General features: G+C 45.0%; 2 protein-coding genes across 7 annotated transcripts in view; one reads left to right on the forward strand and one right to left on the reverse strand.

Moving 5' to 3' along the window:
* The window catches only part of LOC135393833 (uncharacterized), a 366,589-nt gene that overhangs the window by 262,921 nt on the left and 78,167 nt on the right, over window positions 1-25,501 (reverse strand). For 3 of the 5 annotated variants that reach the window (XM_064624136.1, XM_064624135.1, XM_064624138.1), the window contains one exon: window positions 21,740-21,798. The exons of the other annotated variants lie outside the window; for them this stretch is intronic. In XM_064624136.1, the coding sequence (XP_064480206.1) occupies window positions 21,740-21,798 (59 nt within the window). The remainder of the gene's footprint in view (window positions 1-21,739; window positions 21,799-25,501) is intronic. 5 annotated transcript variants of the gene reach the window in all.
* Window positions 1-25,501, forward strand: part of LOC135393832 (uncharacterized) — a 260,444-nt gene that overhangs the window by 151,728 nt on the left and 83,215 nt on the right. The window lies entirely within an intron of this gene.

Genomic DNA, 25,501 nt, shown 5'->3' on the forward strand with positions numbered 1-25,501 from the left:
AGCTCAAAAATACCTAGAAAAAAAGGTCTCGCTGCCGTGGTGGAACCCTACGCGGTAGGCGGTACGCCGGATCAAAGAAAGAAAAAAGAATAATCAAGGAGAATGGAAGTTGGCTAATTTCCTAAATGGTAGCTTACGCGCTGGAGTCTTTTTTTTTTTTTTTTTTTTTCCTTAGAGTTCCGGGTGCTATGCATGGCTGGGTTTTAAAGAAAGCTGGAACACACAAGAATGTTATCTAGGATTCCGTAGGGAATCGAGAACTGAAGCGAAAAAAAGGTTTGGTAACATTTCCCGGCGTGCTTCCGTAAATAGAAACGTAGTACCTGCTTGGGGAGGCGAACATCCCGTTATAGCATTGTCACCTCGTACTATTTAGAAAACTGCTGCTTCCAGCGTCGGTAGCGACCGGTGCATACAAAAAATAAGCCATTTTACAGCTGCTCAAAAAAAAAAAAAAAATGGCGTGCTCTTTTAGTGTTGCCCATACTAAAAATGTGCCACATTTTTACCCTTATATTACCATCACTTCTAAATTGTAACGTAAGGTGTCATTTTTCTTGTAACTATTTTCGTTGCTGTGATTTTTGCTTCAGATTCAATCCAGTCCAATCCTCGTAACAATATGAAATGCGTTCTGCCTCATTTACGTTTTATTAAGGAGATGGCTTGAGTCTATCACAGTGTAGGTCCGTCCGTGGTATTGTAAGGTCACGTGACACCACCACGCGATAGCCAGATTGTGTTTGCGGTACGCGGAACTTGTGTAACTACCACAGTACCAACGCAAAAAAATAAAAAAATTTCACAGCACACTAAAAGTCTTTCAGTAGAAATTCAGTAGCATTTCACAGCAAGTTTGCCAAAAAGTATGCAATCAACGATGGCCTTATAATGGCCAAAGTACCCAAAGATATATCCCGTCTTTCTAAATCATAATATTATGGCTGCTACAATCATCATCATCATCCGCTTATATTACTTAGCCGCGAATGATTATCATTACGTTATTACTTAGAACCACGGGGTTGCCAGACAAGGAACGCCACCTATATCCGACACAAAATTATTGGCGGTTTCTAGCCTTGCAGTCTCGAAATGGGTCTATAAAATGTGACAGAAGAACCCGAGGTTTTATCGACCTCCCTCCGAGCAACTCCCGTGGGAAGTATTATCATGCAACAGACCCAGACTACATTCTGCCATCGCCGAAGCACGTTCGGAAAGTCGTCTTTTCTGACGCCATTACAGGAGTATACCCTTCGCCTCTTCCGGAATCTCATTCTGAGCTCCGACTTCATCTTAGGGAAGATGAAGAAAGTCGCGGCTCATCAATCAAGAGAATAGGGAGGGTAAGGAAACAGTCGCCGGGTTGTTGTGAACCGAAAATTGCTGCGCTATGATGGACCTGTGGACTGCAGCGTTGTATAAGGGTGAATCAATCAGCCTGCAGTAGCCGCTACTGCACTCTAAGAAAAAATAAATAAAAAGATTACTTTTACTCCTGTTGGGGACTAAATGCATTGCCACAAAAAAATAGTCCCTTTCAGGAGTAAATGCAGGGGAGTAAATGAATGTCCCAGAGTGGAGACTGCATTTCACGCGCTGTTGCAAGAGTCCCAGGTACATAATTCGTGTGCGTGCATGGAAATACTTTGAATGAAACCGTCAACCGTGGTACATCGAGTTATATAAAATCTTGCGCCATACGTAGGGCACAATTTGCGAAGAAAGAAGCGCTGACTGTTTCTTACTCTGTCGGGGTGGGAAATTTGCTAATTTGGCTGAGTTATACAGGCTTATGCAATCAAATTCACCAATACGTAGACTGTTGCATTCAGGAGACCATCCGCGAAGTTCAGTGACAATCTGCAGTCCTGGGGAGTAAATGTCGGGACTAAATGTCCGGGTTAGGGGACTAAAATGGGGAGTACAGTGAACCCTCGTTATTATGACCATGGTCGTTCCCGAAAATGTTGGTCATAATGCAGAATTGTCATATTAACGGGGGCATTTGCAGAGGTTTCACAGCATTGTTCCCCAAGAGTATGGTCGTAAAGCGCGTATGTCAGATTATCGGGGGTCATATTAACGAGGGTTCACTGTAATTGCAATATAGGGGAGTAGAAGCTGCAGTTACTCCCCGTTTTACTCCTTTTTTTCCTTAGAGTGTGCAAGGAGGTCGGTTCACCGCCACCAAGGGCTTCTAGTGAAATCCCGCTCCATATTTTTCTTCTTTTGCTTTCGGTTGCGGTGACAATGATGAAATTTTTAACTTAATTTGCGGCTGGTCTGAAATGATGAGGTGATAGGATGATGGGTTAACAACGACATTACATCCACCTCCTTAGTGTGACATGATGCCCCCGTGGCTATAGAGGATGCCAGCGCACAAAGGCGTAAACAACAACAACAACAACATAGATGAATGGATGATGATGATGATGATGTGGGATGTTTCCCTGCCTTGAGTGCAGAACCCTACCCCATTCCAAAGGCGTAAAAGTCTGAGTATACAAATACGAAAACCCAAAGTTGACTTTTGTGAAGCCTCGTATATTGCACGCTGGCCATTCGAACCACGTCCACGTGCCAGGACGTAATCCATCTGCCTCGTCCAAACTACACGGTTGACGTGCCAACGCATATAGACGTGTTTATGGAAAAGACTTCGATGAAGCGTAACTTGGAATGTGGGTAAGCAGGCATCGCAATTAGCGTTCCTGTACCTGGGAACCCCGTTAAAGGTGAGCCCAATCAGTGGGGGCTCCGGTAGCGACTACTGCAATCAACCGGCAGCAGCTTCCAATTAACTGGGCATCTCTTCCACTCTGCTCCCGTTTTCTCATTAAGAGAAGCTGTCATCCTGCCACAGCGAAAGCGCGCAAATACGACTGCCAACGTTTATATAACGGGGCGTCAACGGAGGGCTTTGCTGGCTATGCGCTGTATAGTACATATATAGCGGAGGGAGTGTCATGCTCCACGTCTGGCTTTCTGGAGGTAGCCTGATTAAAGTCGTCGTCAGAAAAGGGGGGGGGGGGGGGTGCGTGGCTGCAGACGGTGTATACTCAAGAGTTGGGCTTTGTAAACACTGCCACGTGCGTCGTGCCACGGATTAGCGTTCGGCAGAAACGAGACGCACTGGTTCCACAGGGCAGGGTTGTTTGGATTTAATCCACGTGGATTTTATCCGGTGGATTTTTTCTGGATTTTATCCGCACAATTTAATCCGGATTTTTTTTAGAGATTTTGTCCAGATGCGACGTGAAATCTTAATGCAACGTCACACGGAAAACTCCCGCTTTATTGTTTCAAACTTTATTGTAGTGTTGGCTGTTAACAAAAGCCCAGGTTAATTACATTAACTTCTAACTTTTTGTTAATTTTGTAACTTTTTAACTTGACTTTTTGAGCTTTTCAGGTTTAACTTTTTCCCGTTTTCTTTTACTTCTGCCCATTCAGGGAGAGGCTTTCTTCTGCTTCCTGAAGGCATGTTAGCTGAATCCAGGCATGTAGCGTCTACCCATTCACCCACGCGTGCATGGGACTTCTACCTTTCGGAAAACAATGGAAACTCATTCAATGTTACTGGGACAGGCAGTTTCATAAACCAAAACTATGAGAGGTCACCCGAAATCAAGAAGAACAGCAAAACACGTTTGTTTTTACTCTGCGTCACATTTCCAGGCTGGTCTATATTCTCAAAAAATATCCAAAAACATCCGAGTTTTATCCTAAAAAGCCCACTGGAGAGGATCTTTTTAAAAATATCCGGATTTTTTTCAACCCTGCCAGAGGGGGGCCTCAGATTCCTCAGTGTCCCCCACTAACTTGGCTATAGTGCGCCGGCCACGCGCTACAGTCCTCAACCTGCTCGTGGGTAGAGCACTCGCAAAGCTTCTGACGACAGCACTGAGGAATTTATGCGAGCGGGCCCAATAATATTGAACTTGTCCATATTCCGTGGCAAGCGTTGCATGCATCATCTCGCCCGCTATTCGCCACGAGCGTAGGCCAATCGCGACGTTTATTTAAAATATCGGCCTATCAAAACAGCTTCCAATGTGCCGTAGCGTGACGATTGGAGGACGCGACCTTTAAAAAAAAAAGTCTGACGAGTGACGACAACTCTCGTTATATGCGAATTGAAGATTGGGCCCTTGGCGCCGTTTGCTATTATGACCGTTTGCTACAATGATGTGGTCTATAGTCATGACTGCACGACTGCATGACTGGTCTTAGAGTGTGACTTCTGTCGTGTAAGCATTTTGTGTATTTAGTTTGTACTACATTATATGGGAACTGTATTGAACTTGTACTACACAAGTTTACTTGGTTATATTGAATATCCTAACCAGTCATGTGTCGCTATTTGTTTTAAGTAAGTAAGTGAGTATTAACTGAAAAAAAGGAAAGAAAATAGTCTTGGAACAGGAAGTAACTAAGTAACCAGATATCTTGCTATTTAAAAAAAAATAACTAAGTAACCAGGTGTTTTTATAGCAAGACGATTGTTCCCGAAGAAAAGACATAAATGTTGCATAGAGTAGCGCCCTCTTTTTTTTTTTTTTTGATTGGGTGTTAGCGCCGCGAAGCAACTGTGGCTATGAGCGACGTACAGATGTGGACATACGAAGAGAGGATAGCAGGAAGGAGTGGGGGACAGGGGGTTAGTATGCGTCCTGGGCCGACTTCAGGGGGAACTGTGCCGACATTCGTCTGGAAAGTCTTCGGAAAACCCAGGGAAAACCTCAGACAGCACAGCCGGTGGTAGGATTCGAACCCACCACCTCCCAGTCTTCAGCACGACCTTGGTTACCACCAACGAGCGGACGCATTAGCCCACTCGGCCATGCCGCTGGTAGTAGCGCCCTCTCACGAAAGCACAACAAGCTCACCATTCCTACATACCACGCCGTCGGACTATCGAAATTCCATTACAGAGAACGCTCAACTGTCGCGCCACCATTATTAATCGCTTATAGAACACTCCAGGGTCGCCAAAATAACGTAGCGAAACAGGGAAGAATTCATGATGCGCGTCACACGTGACACCCGCAACTGCAACGTGAATCACCAGCTTTACGGGTACATATACAAATTACCACCCTGTTCGCGAGGCCACCACGAAAAGCGCCCACCAAAGGGGGGAAAAACACACAATCATATGTGTCACTCTCCCATCTACTCAGAATGCCACTGAGAAAAATAATATGAAAAAAAAAAAAAAAGAAAAACCCCTTCACTCTCTCATACACACACGTCATTTCCGTTTACAACGCTCCTCATTTCTCGAGAAAACTTCCAACCTAAGCCAGAGCGAGGTCCGGAACACGGACCGACCTGTCATTAGAGGCACAGACAATGGCAGTACCACCACTCCTAGCGCCACCACATCATGCACGATCTGTACACTTTCCATTTGGAAACCCATCGGATGGCATCAGCAGTTTTTGAAAGGGCATATAATCCGCAAAGGCCCGCGCTAATGCTCCTTTAGAAGCAAAAATCATTCGAACGCAGCGCTCGCATGCCGAAGGGGCGGAGTTCGAAAAGGAACGTTGAGGAAAAAGGACTTCAAAAATGACAGCTTCGAAGACGGGCGGACAGAGAGGGTAGCTGGCACCGCAAATGAAAAAGAAATGGAGCGACTTTTGTTAAGGGGACTGGCTGTACGTCGTTTCGAAGAAAGGAAAAAAAAAGCTTGTACATGACGAAGACACGAAAGAAAAAGTACACAAGTGCGTATTAGGATGGATGTTATGTACTTTTTATTGCGCAGACAAGAAGAAAAGGTACTTAAGTGAAAGCCAGTCTTTTGTGTCAGTGCGTTCAAGTACCACGGAGCCCAGTAACGTCGTCAACGCAAATGAGAAAAGGTCGTAAGGGGGAATTTCCTTGGCGCTGTTTCTGGATTCCAAGTGGATGGCAAACAATGGTACCGTGTACGGATCCTGTTCTTCTCTTGTCACCGGTGGCACCGGGATATATATATATATATATATAGGTGAGGTATAAATTTCCATTCTCAAGCCCCTTATCAGCCTCGTGGCCACATTTAGCTCTTTTGTCCCGAAGAAGGCGGAGCTTCCGCCGTAACGTAGACATCCTCCCTAACTTTTATGATTTTTAAGTTTTAATAAACCCTTTTTTTTGTTACTTCCCCTACTTTCGTCTTCTGTCTCCCATTTATTTCAACTATAATTACGTAGCCGTCCGATCCAACTCCAACTTCTCAAGATATATATATATATATATATAGTTGAAATAAATGGGAGACAGAAGACGAAAGTAGGGGAAGTAACAAAAAAGGGGTTTATTAAAACTTAAAAATCATGAAACTTAGGGAGGATGTCTACGTTACGGCGGAAGCTCCGCCTTCTTCGGGACAAAAGAGCTAAATTTTTAGCTCTTTTTAGCATTTTAGCTCTTTTGTCCCGAAGAAGGCGGAGCTTCCGCCGTAACGTAGACATCCTCCCTAACTTTCATGATTTTTAAGTTTTAATAAACCCCTTTTTTGTTACTTCCCCTACTTTCGTCTTCTGTCTCCCATTTATTTCAACTATAATTACGTAGCCGTCCGATCCAACTCCAACTTTTCAAGATATATATATATATATATATTTGTCGACTTATTTATCCGGCATCCGTGTAATCATCCATACGATGCGATCGAATAAAATAATTTGCACAACGAAATGAGATATCTTTGGATTGATGGACGCATGAAGAAAAAACACGGAGACGGTAATTGCACAAATGTGGGACTGCTTGAAGTGAAGAACGATTAAAATGAGTGAAATTACGAGTGTGCGTCCTATGACACGGTGAATGTGTGATGTGTCCTGTGTGTGCCCCCGGTGATTCCGCCACTTTACTCTAACTTGGGCGCAGCTCTTGAACTTTTGACCTACATGTTGAACTCCATTATCATCTCTGTTCGTCTCTGGACATCATCCTTTTGCGTTTTCATCATCTCATCATCGGATTGAACTTTCTGTATTAAGTGTACTGGGGTAGCCAGTTTGACTTCGTCGAAACTCACATCCCCATTTTTTTTTCTTTATTCACATCACATCACATCACATCACGAGTGTGCGTAGTGACGTGATGAACTCCACTGTTCTTCACTGACGTTTCCGAGTCTTTATTATTTACTATTACAAATACTCTATCGAAGCGGGTAATCAACAGCTACCGTCATGGTGGTGGTCGTGTCATGGTGGAGTTGTCGGTCTCATCGTCATCATTTACTGTTGTTGTTGTTGTTGTTCGAGTCAAACAGGATGAAGCTTCAAGAGCGTTTGATTTTATTATTCGCCGCTTTTTTCTCGGGACTTTTTTTTCAAAACCCGCGCTCAGCCTTGGCACACTATTTCATTACGGAGCTTGCCTCGAAAAAGCAGGTGCTTCTCTAGCCTCTTTCGGAGCTTCCCACTGTACATAACCAACACTGCCACGGCTATAAAAAGAAGAAAAAGAGAAACCACTTAAGAGCAATTATCCTTCGGCGTATCGCCATTTCTCAATGATCACGCCCTCCTCCTTGAAATCTTCTCCGGACACAATGTCACCCTCTGTTTCACCTGCCACCTATCGCTCAGGCATCAACAGCTATCTGTTCCACGAAAACGCCGAAGTGTGGATAACAGGATTTAGAGCCACTGTCCTCGCGAAAACAAGATATACATACGCAATAAAGGGAAGCCATAAAGAAAGAAAGAAAGAAACGGCACTGGAAGGAGCATTGCTGCAAGGCGAGCCCAACCTCCAGAGCTTTTTTTATCGGTACCGAGCATCGGAGCGAGACGCAGAAGGAAGATGGCGAAGAAAAATAGCCACGTTCGGTAGGTAGCATTTTAGGCCCTCCTGCATCGCTGCCCCTGAGGCATATTGGCGGCAGCATGCAACAGGGGCAGGTGAAAGCAGGGCTGTGCTCCTATGCGAGAGGAAAACACGACCGCGTGGAATTAGCGATGCCGCTGCGACTCGCGTAAACTCCGGAGTTCGGGTATGCATTAGAGGATGTGTTCGTCTGCGTACGACGAGGGTCCGACGAGCACGCCAAAGAGCTGTACCGAGTGATGAGTGACGTACTGGCAATTACCGTTCGCGTTAATGGGAGCGGATTATGTAATGACATTAGTAATGTCGATATTCCGCACTCACGCGAAAAACAATCTTTCCGTCCGAAAACCGCTCGCAACTTGGTACCTATAGAGTTGTACCGGTGTCGTACCGGTAAGATGTCTGGACGCATCGTGTACATTCAGTTCCACTTTATCGGTTTCGTCCACTATATATATAGGGAGTGACTTTTTCGGGTTAAACCCGATTCGCCCGGTTATTCCCCCCGAACTGACCTCCGACAAATTCGGGTTAAACCCGATTTCTCCCCGAACTGCAGTCACTATGAAATCCTCAAATGACGTTTTCACTGAAGACGGACAAAGGTCGCCACGTGTAACACATGTAAGAATGGGTCACTTACGTTCCCAGCAATACACCCATGTGTGTCAACACTGTTTATGCCTTCGGGGATTACCGCTGGAAGGTCACGATCCCGCATAAAAACAAAAACAAATAAGCGAGATTAGGAACGGACTTAATAGACAAGAGGAGAAACAAAAACACCCAATAACACCCGAAGGCACAATTATCGCCCGAAGTTCTCCCCGAATTACAGATTTAAAAAATAACACCCGATTTTTACCCCCCAAATCAGAGAGGCATTTACCCTGAAAAAAAGTCACTCCCTAACTATATACAAGGACCTATACCGTGTGTTGCTAAAAGGCGTAGAATTTCGCCTGCTTTCCGCGGTTACCCCTGCTGCTGTAGTGCGTGAAAAAAAAAAAAAAACGGGGTAAGGTCTACTATTGGTTGTTCATCGAGAGCCTGTATACCAACAGGTTACCACACGAGGATCTCTGGCATACTAAAGCATAGAAAATTTCACTGCAGTATCTTTTAAGACTCGGGAGATATACGCGTGCAAACACGTCAACACTGAAACACTCTATTGTCAGGGCCGGATTTCCTGGATTTTATTGCGCGAAAACTATTCCGTAGAGATTATTCATTTTACCGCTGTGAGGGCAAGGGATGTTACCTCAGGAAAGAGGCACTCCACCAAAGGGAATGCATAGACGACCCTCTGTTTACAAACATGTGACGTCACGACAAGACCGGTTCGGTGTTACATTTTGCTGGGGTGGGCAAGGAGCGGGAAAAATGCGTCGCCCAATAGGCTGATAGTGTCCGCCAGCATGCTTTGCGCGGCTACAAAACGTAATCGATGACGTAGGGCCTCAGGTCGTCTATAGTTGGGGAACGTACTGCTTCCCTCCCGCCTGTCGCAGCGTACATTTTATGGAACAGGAGGGGAATACAGTGGGGAGAAATCGCACCTCCTGGTCCCCTTACTCCCTCATTTTAGTCCCCTAATCCTGAAGTTTATTCCCCTGCACTGCAAATATACCCTAAACTTTGCGTACATTTCCACGCATTTCGTCGCGACAGGGACTAAACTTACTCGTCTACGGATCAACTCAATGCACAGCCAAAGAAAACGTGCAAACACATTACCCGAGCGCAACAACACTAAAATGTCGCATCGAAGCTTTGGCGCCGCACGCATAAAAGGACGTTCTAAGTTTACTCAAGAACGCAAAAAAAAAAGAGGGAGGGGGGGGGGGGAGAAGACCAGCATTCCATCTTTCACCTCGCTGTAAAACTAGCAGAGCCATCATCAACGTGGACGGAGACAGAAAACAAAAAAAAAAAAAAGTTAAGCATAAAGCAAAGCAGACACACTTCCGAAACAGAAAACAATTTCTCTCCCTCGTAAAAAAAAAAAAAAAGCAAAAAAAGGAAAGAGTGGAGGGGGCAAGTCATTTTCCGGATCATCTTCTCGAAACACAGAAGCAGCTGCCGAACTGACCCAGTCACAAAATGAGGAGGACTCGGTGTCGCGCGAGCCAGAGCGGCAGTAAAAAAAGCTCCCTCGAGGGAAAGAAGAAAAAGAAAAATAAAAAAATCTCCACTACTGCCATAGAAGGGAAGCAGAAAGAAGAGGCCATGCAAAACTTTGAGTCGAGCAATATCTACTGCTTTTGCAGAATGCAGAAGCTTTATCACGCGCTGGGGAGTAGAGGGAAAAAGGGAGGGAAGCTACACCCCCCCCCCCACCATCCCCCCGGCTCCGTCTTCCTTTTTTTCCCTCGGAAGTCGAGGCAGAGTCATGGTCAGTGCATAAACGAAGGTATATGTGCTCCCGCCTTCGCGTATAGCGCGGTAATAAAGGAAGGCCAAAGGGTCTGAGCTGTTGTCATTGCCTCTTGTGCGGGACTATAAAAGTGTTTCTGTGCCGTGGGGCAAAAGCGGCTTCATTTGGGGGCCATTGAAACCCGGCGCAGGCTGTCGCACGCGAGAGACAGGGAAGCAGAAAGCTTCTGGCCGGTATACGTATGTGATCTGGGGGAAACAGCTGGTGTCGGGCGTGTTGGAGGGAAAAAGTGTGCGGTTGCTCTCGTCTGTCTTAGAGGTCACAGCCATCACTCTTTCAGGGTGTGTCAGCCCATTGGGACGCGTCTGCTGAAATGCCACGCGGACTGCGAAAGCTTGTTCTATAGATGTGTTGGTTCTTACTGATTCTTGAAATAGAGCGAGCTCCGGCGCTTTTCTCTGGACTTTAGAGGATGCAAATTATACGTCCTTGTAACGTCCAAGGGCCAATGTATGGCACGTAAAATATGAAACGCCATCTCCCAAGACAACGTGTGGTCCTCGCTATATTTTTCACGACGAACCACGATGAGTTCGGACGAAGTGTTTCCAACACGGGTGGAAAAACTAACTAAACAAAAAATGGCTCTATCTTTGGGCATTGCGCCAGCTTTATAGGGTCATTTATATGGCGCCTGTGTGTGTACATAATTTTAGCTATCATGTGGGGGGTGGCAATGTCACGTGGTGTCACGTTGCCCTACAAAGCTACACACACGGCAGTTAACCCCATATAGCTTAAGAGAGAGAGAGAGAAATACATGATGACGATGATATAGCTTAAGAAAAAGAAAAAGAAACCGAAGATGTCAGGCTTTGTGCACAGACACTTCCAGGTTTTTATACACTATCCCGGTAAGTCTCTAGCACCTCTGTGAAGTGGGGTAGGGTCCTGTGGATACGGGGAAGCAACCCGTGTCATCATCGCTTTCTCCATCATTTATTGTTGTTGTTGTTCCAACACAGGTATTTCCACGCTCAATCTGAGCCCTAATCGCACACGATATTGTTCGGTGGATACCGGAGCAGTCATCAAACACTATTCCTGAAATTCTCTCGTTCCGTTTCTTCTACCCCGCAAAAAAAAGAGAAAAAAAAAGAAAAGCTCTCTTTCGCTGCCCATGCATAAATGCATCATGTCTGGGTAGTAATGTCATTACTGTAATGAAATTACAGTAATAAATTACTTTTTCTGGTAATTTGTAATGTAATGCATTGCTTTTGACGTTATGTAATTTGTAATGCAATTTAATTACAATTGGGCAGTAATTTTAATGACATTACTCGTGACTTTTTACAAAAGAATCGAGTGTTCAGGTTAACGGTTCGTGGAATTGGAGAATCAGTGTTTGCGGGGCCCCATCCTGCGGACAGTCTTCCTGTTGCCGTGATACATTGTGTCATCTTCGTCTCTACATTGTGAAACAATACGTCATACGTGACACCCTGACATGTAGAAAAGACAAATAGAAGAGTGCGATTAAATGTAATTTCATTACATTTCAGTCGCAGTAATGAGTAATGTCATTTAATTAAATTCTAACTGGAGTAGTGAGTAATGTATTTTAATTACATTTTAGAAGTAATTTACCCAGGTATGAACCATCACGCGACGCCGGACCCAGCCCGCGGAAAATAGGGCGCTCACAAAAAGCCTGCTTAAATCACCTTCACACCTTCGGCTCATCGCTTAGAGACTACGTGAAGCCCTCATGTCCATGCGAGTCCAGAAGATGGGGGAGATCCATCCTCACATCTCCGGACCCTACAAGAATAAGTGACTGTTTGTCCGAATGATTCGAATAAGAACCATCATATACACTATACGTAAGCGGGGGGGAGAAAACAGTGGAGTGGGGGGGGGGGATCATTTATCTTAGGCCGAATGTGCTTCATGCGGGAGTCACTTTGATGGTGATGGATGAGACAGCGTTTATCCTGCACACCGAGGAAACCTCTATCTGAGCTGAGCAATGGATACGCAGTCGAATACATTTATGCGAACTTAAGTGCGTGGCCAGACGATGACCAGATTGCGTTTGTAAGTCTCCGGAGGGAACAAAGCGAGGACGTGTGAAGGTTTCCCGTTCTGGAAGAGAGCAGTCGATGATTTAAGATGGGAGAACCAAACGCTTGTGCGTGCGTGCGTGTTTATTTTATTTGATTCTTTTTTTACTTGCCCACGCGGGTGGTGGGAAGTGAAATGCCAGGATCTGGCCGAAATAATCTCAGAGACGAGGTGCGCACGGTGTTTATTACGGCGCTCCAAACGTACCGTTACTTTAAAAAGATTAAGAAGTAGAAAGGTAACAAAAGGCGTGTAAGTTGTATCGATAGGGTTCCTCTTTTTTCGGTGATTATATTATGCGAGGTATTACGAGCTATGGGGCGGCGGTAGATGAAAACAAAAGAGAAGTTGTCCTCTTATCCTATGATGTTATGAAGCCAATTCAAACTTTTGCTATTACTACTGTATGAAGGGAAGTACCCCAGGACGACATCCTAACGGTCGCTAAAAACCCGGTTTTTATTCACGCCAATGACTTCTACTGACGTCAAAATAACGCAATATTGCGAGGTTTGTCAGTAATATGCATTATTTAACACTATCATTCCGCCATTCTTCATATTAAAGCTTTAATTTAGAAATCTGGGATTTTGAACATGTGGGATTTTAAACGGTGGATTCTTAACGTTCGAACATCGTGGCATCCCCCTGCTGTTCACGTGTATTGCTGTAGTCTGGTTCCGTGCACATTTTAGCAAAATTTCGGGAGGTCTGCCCTCAAGGACAACGTGTTCTTCAAAAAAGTGATTCCCGTTTGGTTTTAATAGCAAGATTTCTTGTGCGGCTGGCCACACCACAGCGAGCATACGACTCAATATCTCTCTCTTTAAGTCTGACTTCCCCTGTTACTGAAACTTCCATGCTTCTAAGATGATGATGATGATACAACAGTGGCAGACTGGACACTGGCCATGCAAGTGCACCTTTGCTTTCTCCTATTTATTAACCTTATCCAAATGCCTGCGTATGACACCGAACCGCAGACGGTGTACCGACCACTACGGACGTTGGCGAGTATACTTAAAAATCGCTATATAGAAATGAAACACACACACACACATACACACAAAAGTCTCTGCTCTTCCACCGATAGAAGGACATAACTCTTCTCGATCCGAGGAACCACAAGCCCTTTTCTTCACCTTCAACAAACCGAGCTCTTTCCGCATCGATGCTCGCACACGGCCAACGAAACTCCACAAAAGGATTGAAAGAAAAGAATCCTTCTTTTATTATGTCCTTCGTTTTGTACTTTTCTCTCTCTCTCTCTCTCTCTCTCTGTTCTCTGGATGGCAACATCGCGTAATCGCAGTCCGGGACGCATTCCGTCCGAGGAGGGGGGGCCACGCCCGAATCCGGTTCCCTCCCTCCTTCTTGAGATGCACTTTTGCGATCTCTCTCGTAGCTGGCCAGCCACAACGAACCACCGTGTTCTTGTTCCTCGGGAATAATGTTCATCTTACGTACGGCGGAGAGAAGGTGGGGGGGTGGGGGGGGAGAACGCTACGACGCGTGTCCTATTGTTCGCTCCGCTGAAATCAAAGGGGAAAAATAAAGACAGACGACACAACCCTTTCTTCGTTTCGTTCTCAGTTTTTTTTCTTGCCGAGTTTTATTTGTTTCAGGATGCGTGCACGTAACGAATACCGAGAAAGAAGCGAAAAGTCCGCGGCGGTGAGCTTGCGAGTTTCAACGCAGTGCGCTTCGTGGATGCGGGGGAAAGAGGACGAGGACGCGAGGAGGACGAGAGCATCTAAAGAAAAAAGAAAAAGTGTTCACAGTCGCTTCGAATGCTGTGCATCAGAGTTCGTGCAGTTACAGGTGTCATGAAACTGTCCCTCCTCTAGATGAAACGACGGGATACAAAACGGTCAAAAAAAGGACACCCGAGAAGAGTGGCAGCGTCGTCGCGTGGAGAGCTCCTTCACAAGAAATGTCGCATATACGAGGAAAATCGCAGAAAGTGATTACTTATCAACGAAATCTCCAGTCCAGGCCTTTTCGCGCAACTTTTTTTTTTTACGATCTTACTGGCATAATTGTCAGCACGTGCGTCGGAACCACCACCTATCTCTCAATCGTCCCTCAAACTTCTAATGGCGTGCTTCGGAGGAAGAAGGGTGCGCACCCTGTTCCCAGAAGACGTGGAAAAGAAAAAAACAAGCACGACATCTTCCCTTATTTTACAACCGGACAAAAACTACTTCGAGACAGTGCCCACACACATGCCGATATCCACTAAACGAGAGAGAGAGAGAGAGAGAGAGAGAAGCATTTGACAGCTCTCTCTTTCTCTCTCTCCCTTCCATCTCACAATAAGAAACAGCTTTTTTAAGGAAACAAGCGCCGGAGGAGAGCGCAAAAAGGAGCCAAACATTAGCAGCACTATATGGATGAGATGAAGGCACGATAACAACATCCAAGAGACGAAGTGTGACAAAGGAGAAAAAAATGAACAAACAAAGAACATAAAAGGGGACATGAAACGAGCCCGTCCCGAACACACGGAACAGAGAGGCCAGCACCCCGTCGTTTTTTTTGCTCCTCCCGCTATTTTCTTTATTTTTTTTTATTTTTTTCGCGAAAGGCGTGTTTCATCTTAAAGAAAGCACGGCGACACTTTTATGACCGAGCCATGTGCACGTCGTACCAATTGCACGTACAGCACAGTACCCCATGCTGGGCCACGCACGAGCTCAAAACGCTCGGTACCCCTTCTTTTTTTTGTCCCCGACGTCGATTTTTTTTTTCAAAACCTTCCTTCGGTTCAAGGACGCCATATACGGCCGACCGACGGACACACACACACAAAAAAAGAGACGTGCCTTTCCAAAGGAAACATTTTTGTTGCACAGCCTCCGTTTTTGTTCTCCGTATATATACGAACGCGTCTCTTCACGAACTTGACTCAAGGCCGACGGCGGTTTTTCCGAGACTCGTCCAAACGCGCACATTTTCCGGTACTTTTTTCCTAATGACCCGACTTCCCGTCAAGATGTCCCATCCTCTTGCTTTTTCTTCCCCCACTGATCGTCTCAGCTGACTGGAACCAAATTGCTGCAATCAATAAGTGCTCCGAGGACGCTAAACGGCATTGAATGAAAGCGTTTCTCGATCATTGTGCCATTCTCAGAGAGTGAATTTTAAGCGGAAACTGGCGTTCGAGTGATATCCATTTACGCGTGTTCATGTACTCTATGCATGCGCTTTCGTTTCTATAACGTCTTTACGTTCCCTGCTTTGACGAGCAGCTCCGCGGTCTCGTGGTTGCTTGCCTTAGGTTTCTGCATATAAGCCTAAATCATATACAACGACGAGCTCAGACGACGACTTTGGACACCATATAATATCGGTCCTCACTGTGGTGCTCGGGGGCTATCCCGGTTCACGGAGAACGAAGGCCCCAGATAAAGTATGGGTGTTTGTACGCGTAATCCAGAAGGAAAAAGAAAAAAAAAGTCTTTCGAACCTAATCGAACTTTTCGAAAAAAAAAAATAATAATAATAAGCTCGCTGCAGTAAATGGCATTTTATGTAGGTATCGCCATTTCTTACTTGAAAAAGTGAAGCTTCAAATATATAATCCTTTTTCAGTTTCTCTCTTTCTTTCTTTTTTCACGGTACAGCTATGGGTTCATCGGCTAGGACACCACAACTGTTAGTAATATAAATGTATTTTCCGCTTTACAATCCCCTCATATTAACCTCTGTGAAGTGGGGTAGGGTCCTGTGGCTATACCACGGGGAAACATCCCATGTCATCATCATTTCTCCATTTATTGTTGTTGTTGTTGTTCTTGTTGTAATAGCAACACATCATTCTTAGAATTACGCAACTTAAACAGGTATGTACATACCCACTTCGAAATGCGTTACGGGTCATTCCTCGGTGCAGAACGAATTATGGTACACAAAAGTGGCCGATACATGGCCGGTTCACTTTTCAACCAATATATTCGAAACATGGTAGACCCTACATTGACGACCAAAAAGCAAGGTTTCCTTTTAAACACGAATTAGTTCCTATATCACTATGGTAGTTTTGAATGTATTTTGAATGCATTATTATTTGCAGTGCCTTTGGCTCTGTTGTTGATGTGTTACATATGTTTCTCTTTTCATAGCTGCTGTACTGAGTGAATTGGGAAAGTGGCCTAGTCAAGCTCATTCCGGCTTTTAGCTACTATTCCGCTCGAAAGAGGAACCTATACTATATGCGTGAAACAAAAAAAAAACAAAAAAAAAGAAACGTAACAGACGATATATTCGTACAGAAATTGTTATTTGGTCTCGTTCATTGTCGAAAACTGTTGAAAAAAAAAATGCTGCTAAGCATCGCGTATGTAGTTTTTGTTTTTAAGCATTTCTAAGCATAGTATTTTGTTGTACCACTCCTAGTGAGTATGCCTTCTAGCCCAACGATCCCCCCCCCTCCCCAACAGCTCAAGAAAATACATGGTTTACAGAGCATAAAAGCTAGCCGTTTATAATTTTTTCCTAATTGAGAAAAACAAATCTGAAAGCTGAAAATTTTTGACGCGATTTTTGGGGGTAAATTTCTTAGCCTGCCGTGCTCCAGCATGTTTTTTTTTCTATTCTTTTATTTATTTATTTTTTTCGTTCATTCATTTTTTTATCTTGGGTATTGCTGCATTTTCACCAAATTACCTCCAGCAATGGCGTACAGTATCGCCTGTCGCGATGAATCACTCCACTCATTATCATGAAATTAAAGTGACTGTGTCGTTCGGTCTGAGCATCATGATAGCCACACGTGTCATGCTGATACTGTCGCAGTTCTATGGTAGTGTGTATACTCGCCCTCTCGGTAGGTGGAATCCGTTCGTGGCGAGAGTTTTCCACGGATCCTCACTATTAGTGCACTTTCTCAAGCGTAATGAATGGGGAAGGGGTTAAGTGGCAATTACCAAAGAAGACCCCGTTGAACTCGACTGGACTCATGAACACAAAGGATGGTCAGAGAATGAAACTATCTAGCTCCATTACCTGTTTCATTATACTCTCTCTTCCAGTGAATTCCGCAAGCAGTTCGCACACTCAGGTTTGCACGCGAGCGTGTACAGTTTTCGTCGTTTCCAGTGTTTTCTATGTGCGCAAACAGTCACAAAGGTAATGAAACTGAGAGCGATGAGAGAGAGTTGAACACTGATGGTATACAAATTCCGTTCGGCAAGGCACGTACACTGATCTAATAATGAATTGTGGTCCTTTCCGCAAGTTATAATTAAACAAAATACAGAAGCCGACACTGAAGATTTTTGTTTAAGTTTAATTTGTACAAGCTTTCGCGTGGAGGTCCACGCTTCCTCAGGTACAAAGTGAAGTGGTGACAAACATAAGTATATATAGTATACACGACTAAACACACTGCTGTACAAAGAAAGGGAAGAGGAGAGGAGATATGGTGCCACATGTCTGTGTACAATGAATAGCTGGGCAGACGGATAGGTGACCTCTAACCGTTTAAGAACAGTTTCTTTGTACAGCAGTGTGTTTAGTCGTGTATACTATATATACTTATGTTTGTCACCACTTCACTTTGTACCTGAGGAAGCGTGGACCTCCACGCGAAAGCTTGTACAAATTAAACTTAAACAAAAATCTTCAGTGTCGGGTTCTGTATTTTGTTTATGTGATCTACAGGACTTGACTCCCCTCTTCGTATACGCACAAGTTATAATTAGTGAAAAATAGCTAAGCGCTATACAAGGAGCCACCACATCATAAGCCACAGCGCGACACAGCTGTGAACAGAAACTAGTAGACCAGACAGCTATAAATAAAAGCTAGTATAGACTTGAAGGGTATATGGGCTGCAACACAGAAATACGCGGCATACTTCCTACTACTTCCATTCATTTCGAACACAAACTGCACTCATTAATGGCCATTCGCTCATTTTAAGAGCGCGAACGAACTGATGTCGAAATCAAATACTTGCATTCTGTCCAGCCCACGTTGAAAGACGAGAATCTTAGAAAATTGGACAGAATGTGCGATAGAACAAAGCGCCGCTTATGGAGACCCACCAGGAAAATCAACAGCGGAATCAAATTTCTCCTGATGGCTTGCGCTCTATTCGAATGAAAACTAAAATAAACGTACCGAGTTTCGCGACAAACTCGATGGCTAGCTGCTTCGCTATGCAATTACGTTCTTTTCCGAGCACGTAATGGCCGCACATAACACACGCGACGACTAATAGGTTCATTATCATTCTTCGTATCAACGACAACTCCCCGCTTATCTCTCCGGCTCATTAGCTCCGCTTCACCTGCCGCCAGTCTCCTTGAAACGAGGGCTTTGACGAGAGTACCTTTTTTTTTGCGAAAACCTTCTTTGGGTGCGTCTTTGCAGCTGCATGAGCCTAAACAGCCGACCCACGCGAGCATAAAATTCTGAAAAGCGGCCAAGATTTTGCTCCCCTCTAGCTGTGTATATATACGGCTCTGGAAGCAGCAGGTGCTTCCATACATTGCAGAGCACCGTTAATACCTGTTTATCGAGGGAAAATAAATAGCTGTGTGTTTCCAGAATTTTTAGACGGCTCTCGAAATTCGTAACGGCTTTATTATGTTTTCTTCTGATACCGCATCGCCAAGGCGCCTTCGCTGTCCCATTGTATCGGCTGAATATCCTACGAGGCTGGAGCTATTGCTACTCCGGTCTACGTGTTAGCATCTGTACAACCTTCCAATTCATTCACTTATCAGTTTACGCCCAAAGGCCCTAAGGGAAGGCATTACTTTCGCACACACTCAATTTCGCGAATTCTTGTCCCTCGATTGGCTTACTTCGTGAAGCCCGAACCATGTTTGATACAAGTGCCGTCTCACTTGCTTGTGCTGCAGGGTACAGTTCCAAATAATAACTTATACAACCAACCGTGGAAATAAAGCTCGCGGCGTAGTTTTATTATTATTATTAATTCAGCGAAGTTGGCGAAAACTGTTACTCAGTCGGTGTACACTGGTAAGCCCCTGTGACCACTTCGCATAACAACCTATTCGCAACGAGGATGCTTTATCGTGGGCTAACAAGTACAAATTAATATGATCCATACCGCAATTGAACCTCTGTATGCAATAAGGGGATAAGTCAATTTATCCCCTTTTTGCTAGTTTTGCTGCAATGACATCTACATACCAGTATAGTACCTGCCAAAGAAAATTTAGGACCCTATTGCAATTTATTGGCCCGCTACAGGATGGTAAGAAATGGGAAATGCATGTATGTCAATGGGATGCACAATCAGATCAGGCCCCTTTTCTCGGTTTGGCATTTTTCGACTTATCCCCTTATTGCGTACAGAGGTTCAATTGTTGCGGTGGATCACCTCATCCCACCGTCACTCATGTAGTAGTAGTAGTAGTAGTAGTAGTAGTAGTAGTAGTAGTAGTAGTAGTAGTAGTAGTAGTAGTAGTTCTTGTTGTTATGATCCAACGCAGCGCTCCGCTTCTCTGCATGATTCGGGCCTCCTGGGCTTCCTGTGAGCCGTCTTAATGCAATTTGTGTTGTTGTTGTTGTTGTTTTGTTTTGGGGGGTGGGGGAATTGCAAGCCGATGTGCTGCCTGGCTGACATTTCTCCTTTTCCCTTTCCTTCTTTTCTTTTTTCTCTCTGCCAAATATCCCCCCTCCCCTCCCTTTAACGCAGTTCTGTCAGAAGGACCACGCATCATATTCGTGATTTTTATTGCGGATATGCGTATGAAAGGTTCAGAGCCATAAAGTCACGAGCCGCAGGTACAAATACGGGGGGGTATCTCCTATACCGAATATTCCTTGGCACACTTATAACAAAGGAGTCATCAGGTGAAGAGAATGACAAGAGTGAGGTTTTAGCGTGCGGCAACGATGGGCTTCTCTGGCGGAGAAAAACTGCAGCCTCTATAGTGAAGAAGACAGTTTTTTTCGAGACTGGCGTGTGAGCGGCCTCGTGCACACATCGTCTGACTTTCCATGGCCACGTCCGCGCAAGCTAAAACACTGGGACTCCCCATTCATCAGCTCAAAATAAATTTGTTGTTGTTGTTGTTGTTGCTGCTACAACTGGAAGCACTGTTTCCAAACGAGTCCCTCAATGCGAACTACTATTACGCTCGAAACGTTTCCCAACCAGTTCGTTAACCTATACACGGTTTAGGTAATTGGATTAATTACATTCGAAGCCCGTATCTCGTTCACAAATCGGAAGACAACTACTACATACAGTTTAATGACAGCGTTTAAGCCAACGCTGGCAGGTTTTGAAATATTTCTTAAAGCCGAGGCAAAAGCGGTTTCCTGGATTATATATATATATAGGCCCGTGATTAATGCGTGGTGTCACCAAAAAATAACCGACGCGGACAGCGTGCGACCGGCGTTGAGGCCGCCCGTGGTGGTGCCTCCTATGTACTTTGCCGACCTCAAGATTAAAAAAAGAAAAAGAAGAAATAAACAATAATGGCTCCGCGGCGTTGCGCCGCTGCCATTACGAAATTATAAGGACATTAATCTAGCGACGTCGATATATTAGCGCTTTGTGACACCAAGAAAGGCCAAAAGAAACAAAGAGCGCAAAGTTATAGTCGCTTTTTCTTGGATGAGAGGCTTTGTATAGCCGTCTTCAACTTTTTGAAAGGACCGGAGCTACATAAAAGCTATCATCCGTGAAATGATGAAACCGAAATGACACGGCTAACAGGGGCTTACGAGATTTATGTAGTTAGAAACACGCTCTTAATAGTGTGCTGATGTGGCTCGGAGATTTGTACTTTCGAGCTCTTCATCATCATCATCCGGACGACGACGATGATTATAGTAAAGTACATTCCGTATTCATGATGACGATGATGTATGATGATGGTAGAATGAAGAACGTCCGATCTATTCATCTTCCAATTTTGTGTATTCGCCTCGCTGCGCTTCCTGTGTGTGTAACCATAGTTCAAAATCGAACACATCTTTACAGCCACGCGCCATAAGACGTGGTTACTATCTTTTTTGTTGAAAGTGAAAGATGAAAGTCGCTGAAAAGGTTAGCCAGCTGTAGGCAATTTGAGGCCTTGTTTGTATTTGTCCCTTCTATGTTGTTCCAGCCTCAGAACATCAGTTCTCTCATGATATTTTTTGTGTTTTATCGTATAGAGCACCTGCAGCGCGCAGTCTCTTAGATGATAGCCGCCACAGAGCCAAATCAAATGCTACCTTGTTTCCTTGATATAACAACATAGAGCACTCTATACATTCGGTACTATCAGCAGTCCCCCCACCCCCACCCCCCCACACACACAAAAAAAAAAGAAAAAATAGCAGGGGTGCGGTACTCTTTTTCCTTTCTTTTTGAGTTACCACCACGTAATACTGCATGCAAGTAAATACCTCAAAATATTCCTCGACGTCGACGAACCTGCGGCAGCCTGATCGCAAGCAATGACATACTGTAAAAGGAGAACGCAAAATTAAGACACAATGCTATTAGATCTCCTTGTCAATCCGTCAATCGAAAATGGAAACAAAATCACGTGATTGTCAACACACAATGAATCAGCATCCCCGTGACGAGACTCTACAGGACGTGCCTTTAACCCAGCGTTGTGGCAGCTGCAACCCACCCCCCATTTCGCAATGTCTGCAGAGGGGTTTTTCTCGCAGAAGACGGCCCCCTATCCCCTATCAGAAGGCGGCCAAGATGAGATCGATACGTAATAAAGTGACGTTTTATCTTTGCCAAAGTATAAGAGGCGAAAATCGTCACCACCGCTGGATGGATGGATGGATGGATGGAGGAGCGTCTGGAAAAAGAGATGGATGACCGATGTGTCGATTACGAATGATGGAGAGGATATGGGACAGCTTATGACACGATACTCTTGGCCTCCTTCGTTGGGACAACGGCGATACGATAGTATTTCAGACGCTGGGTGGTGGCTCCCTCGTGAGCTTTTATAACCTCACGAGGTAACCTAAGGGGCGTCCTCAATATGTAGGACACGCGTTCTAAAAAAACGTTTCGGAACTTGGTATAATCATGCTGGAAAGCACAGCCGTTCCGGGACGTACTTCGGCCCGGGGCAGGATGAACTGACGTCCCCCCCCCCCCCTCACCCAGCGCTCCAGAAGCACTGTCTAAAAAAAAAGTCGCGCGACAACAGCCAGGAACATGTTTTAGGTGTAGTATTTACATCCGAGTTCTGCATATTTGTTAGAGGAAAATTTATTGACGGTAACAACGTACAACACACCCGAGACGAGACCATACCCACGTGTTTACCACATAAAGGGTCATTTATTTGCTTCCATAAATGCTCTCCACTTCAAAGTGATACGAAGCGAAACAGAGAACTTATACTTTTCCGTGTCGCTCACATTTCATTAATACGGTAAAAAGATGAAACAGCCTTCCGCATCCGTTCTTTGTGCGCAGCTCTAATATGACACGCTCCTGCTGAACTCGTTCTGATGCGCTTCGCCATCAGTTACGAGAAAGTACTTCGTGTGTGTGAAACCCAAAGTCTTCCTGCTGTCACCACAGAAACAGACGTCACCCGTCAATCGCGAGGCTCCGTGTTTCTAGTACACGGATAAACATCTCTCGACTACCAGACCCCTCTCACAAATCCTATCCCCGTCACATCCGATACTCAGGCAGCGAAAGCAGTCATATATATATATCCCCGCCACCGCACATACAAAACGGGAAGCTCGTGTTTGTTCAGAAAATCCCGACTTCTGGCCCCATTTTCCCCCTCTTATATTTGCCTAGATTTCCCATAGTTCCTCCCCCTTCGCCCTCTCTCCTTGATCTTCATTCCCTTTCTCTCACCCCACGGCATGGGCACACACGACAACCTGCCCCGAGCTATAGCAGAATAGTACTATCGCCAGATTTCCAAAGAACGCTTCTTTGAAGAATTCCTCTTTGCTCGAGAGCAGCTATCGTGAAGACTTCACGAGTTCCCGGCGGAGCCCCCTTGGGGGTCTGACGTCGTCAACAAAAACGTCCCTTTCGCTGGATACGTGACTTTTTCCTGTTTTGCCGCATCCGACATCTTTGAGGGAGCGCAAACAGGACGACCAAAGTACGCGGCGCAACAAAGGTCGCCCGTGGGAGTGAGGTTGCCAAACATGGCCACCCGGCCTCCAAGACGCACTTTGTCCGAAAATCTGTCTTTCGGTGCAAATCAAAGAGGATTGAGGTAATGCAAACAATGTCACATATATATCACGAGGGAGATCCAATCGGAGTTTCACTTCACGCGAGGCGTTTCCGGAAGAAAAAGCTGCAAATATGATGACCCAAACGTAGGCGAACTGTGGCAATACGTAGTGTTGTCGAGGAATGTTAAATGGACTTGTTGTAATATTTATCAAACGAGGCGACATCCGAGTTGTTATCCTCACACAAATGAGCGAGTCGTCCTATATTTCTTTCAAACAAGAAGGAACTAACTCGGTAGTTAAAACGAGAGAGAGAGAGAGAGAGAGAGAGAGAGAGAGAGATAGAGAGAGAAAGAGAGAGAGAGAGGAACAAGCACGTCGAGACAGTGTACAGAGAGCAGAAGTTATCAATGCGCGAAACAGCATGACTCCTGCATATTCTATTGCGTGTCCATATAGACACTGCGATAACTATGAACGGATCAGTTGTGAAGGTTATTCTCCAGTCTTCTCTATCAACAACACTGTGTAAAAAAATCAGTTTTGGCCTCCCCCCGGTTTAGCAAGTCCTGTGTCACGGGCCTGGTATATTGAAAAGGTACTAACGTTTATACGCATGAACAACAGCATATGCTCAAAATGCACTCGCTAGAGCATCACTTTGGGAATAAAGGAGAAAACAAGGAAATAGACCAACGGCGACTACGAGGTACAATCCGGCACCTCCATGGGACGCTCCAGCCTCAAGTAACTGTTGATGTTTCACGCCTGGTAAAAAAATAAACCTGCTGTTCTCAGAACTCATGAACGTCCTGTGACACTGTCACGTTAATTGTCGTACTCCTCTTGTTCTTTCTTTTTTATTTTATTTTACTAAGGAATAGCAAGCCGGCTCTTTACCTGGCTTGCTTTTCCTTTTTCTCCTTTTCTTTTTTTAATAAAAATATGCCCCCCCCCCCCCGCTATTTTGTCAATCTCGCTTAGTGACTCAATGCTACCCCAACGTGCGTCTGTTCTTAGGCAGTTTCTTACGGCAGACGATTGTCTGACGTTCTGTCAGACGATTCAGACTTTTAAACAATCCTCAAGTCGTCGTGCCTAAGTCGTCGGAAAGCAGGTGTCAGCGTAGTGGTTAGCGAATCGACCCCTAGTCGAGAGGTGCGCGGTTCGATTCCAGCCGCTGACTGGCTTTTCCGACGACCGCCGCATTTCAGGTGTAAAGCAACATGCGCGATCGCCACTTCTGAAGCAAGCGCTGGATTCCGACACACAAAAAAAAGGTGGAAAAAGTGGAACCCGAAGGCAAACTGGCCCACCGTTCAATTTCCCTGATCAGAATATATTTCATATATACATCTACATATCTACTATACAAGCATCAACTTCTTTCGCGGAAAACCTGTCTATACTACTAGATCAATTTATTACGGGTCACAACGCACAGCACATAAGCCGGTTCGACAACAAGTGAGGATCCCCGACCCGCGTTCTTCCATGTGTACACACCGGGACGGAAGAAGTGCATCTCCATTCATTCATTCATTCATTCATACACTGCCAACATATGTCGGGCTCTAATAAGAGAAAGGGAGGCCCGTGCACCAGAACAAATTGGCCGTTCAACCGTACCGACGTCAAAAAGGGGAAACGAAGAAAACACGAAGCGGAAAACCCCGCATGTATTGGACGTACATCGTACGGAACACACGGAAAGAGAGAGAGAGAGAGAGAGAGAGAGAGAGCTAACGAGACGTGCTTTGGCACAAATTCGGCACAGAGCCCCTGTTCTCGCCCGTAAAGGAAGAAGAAAAAAAAAAACTGTACAAAATCGCGACTCAAAGAGCGACGGGACAGAACCAGACAAAACAAATACGGAAAAAGAACTCCGAAACGAACCAAACCGCAGCCAGCGTGCACTATACGACTGGAGTTGGTGAGGGGGAGAAAAAAATCCCCAACGTACACACAGAGAAACGTATCCAG

The sequence above is a fragment of the Ornithodoros turicata genome, chromosome 5 (genome assembly GCF_037126465.1).
Source record: "Ornithodoros turicata isolate Travis chromosome 5, ASM3712646v1, whole genome shotgun sequence".
Classification (NCBI taxonomy): Eukaryota; Metazoa; Arthropoda; class Arachnida; order Ixodida; family Argasidae; genus Ornithodoros; species Ornithodoros turicata.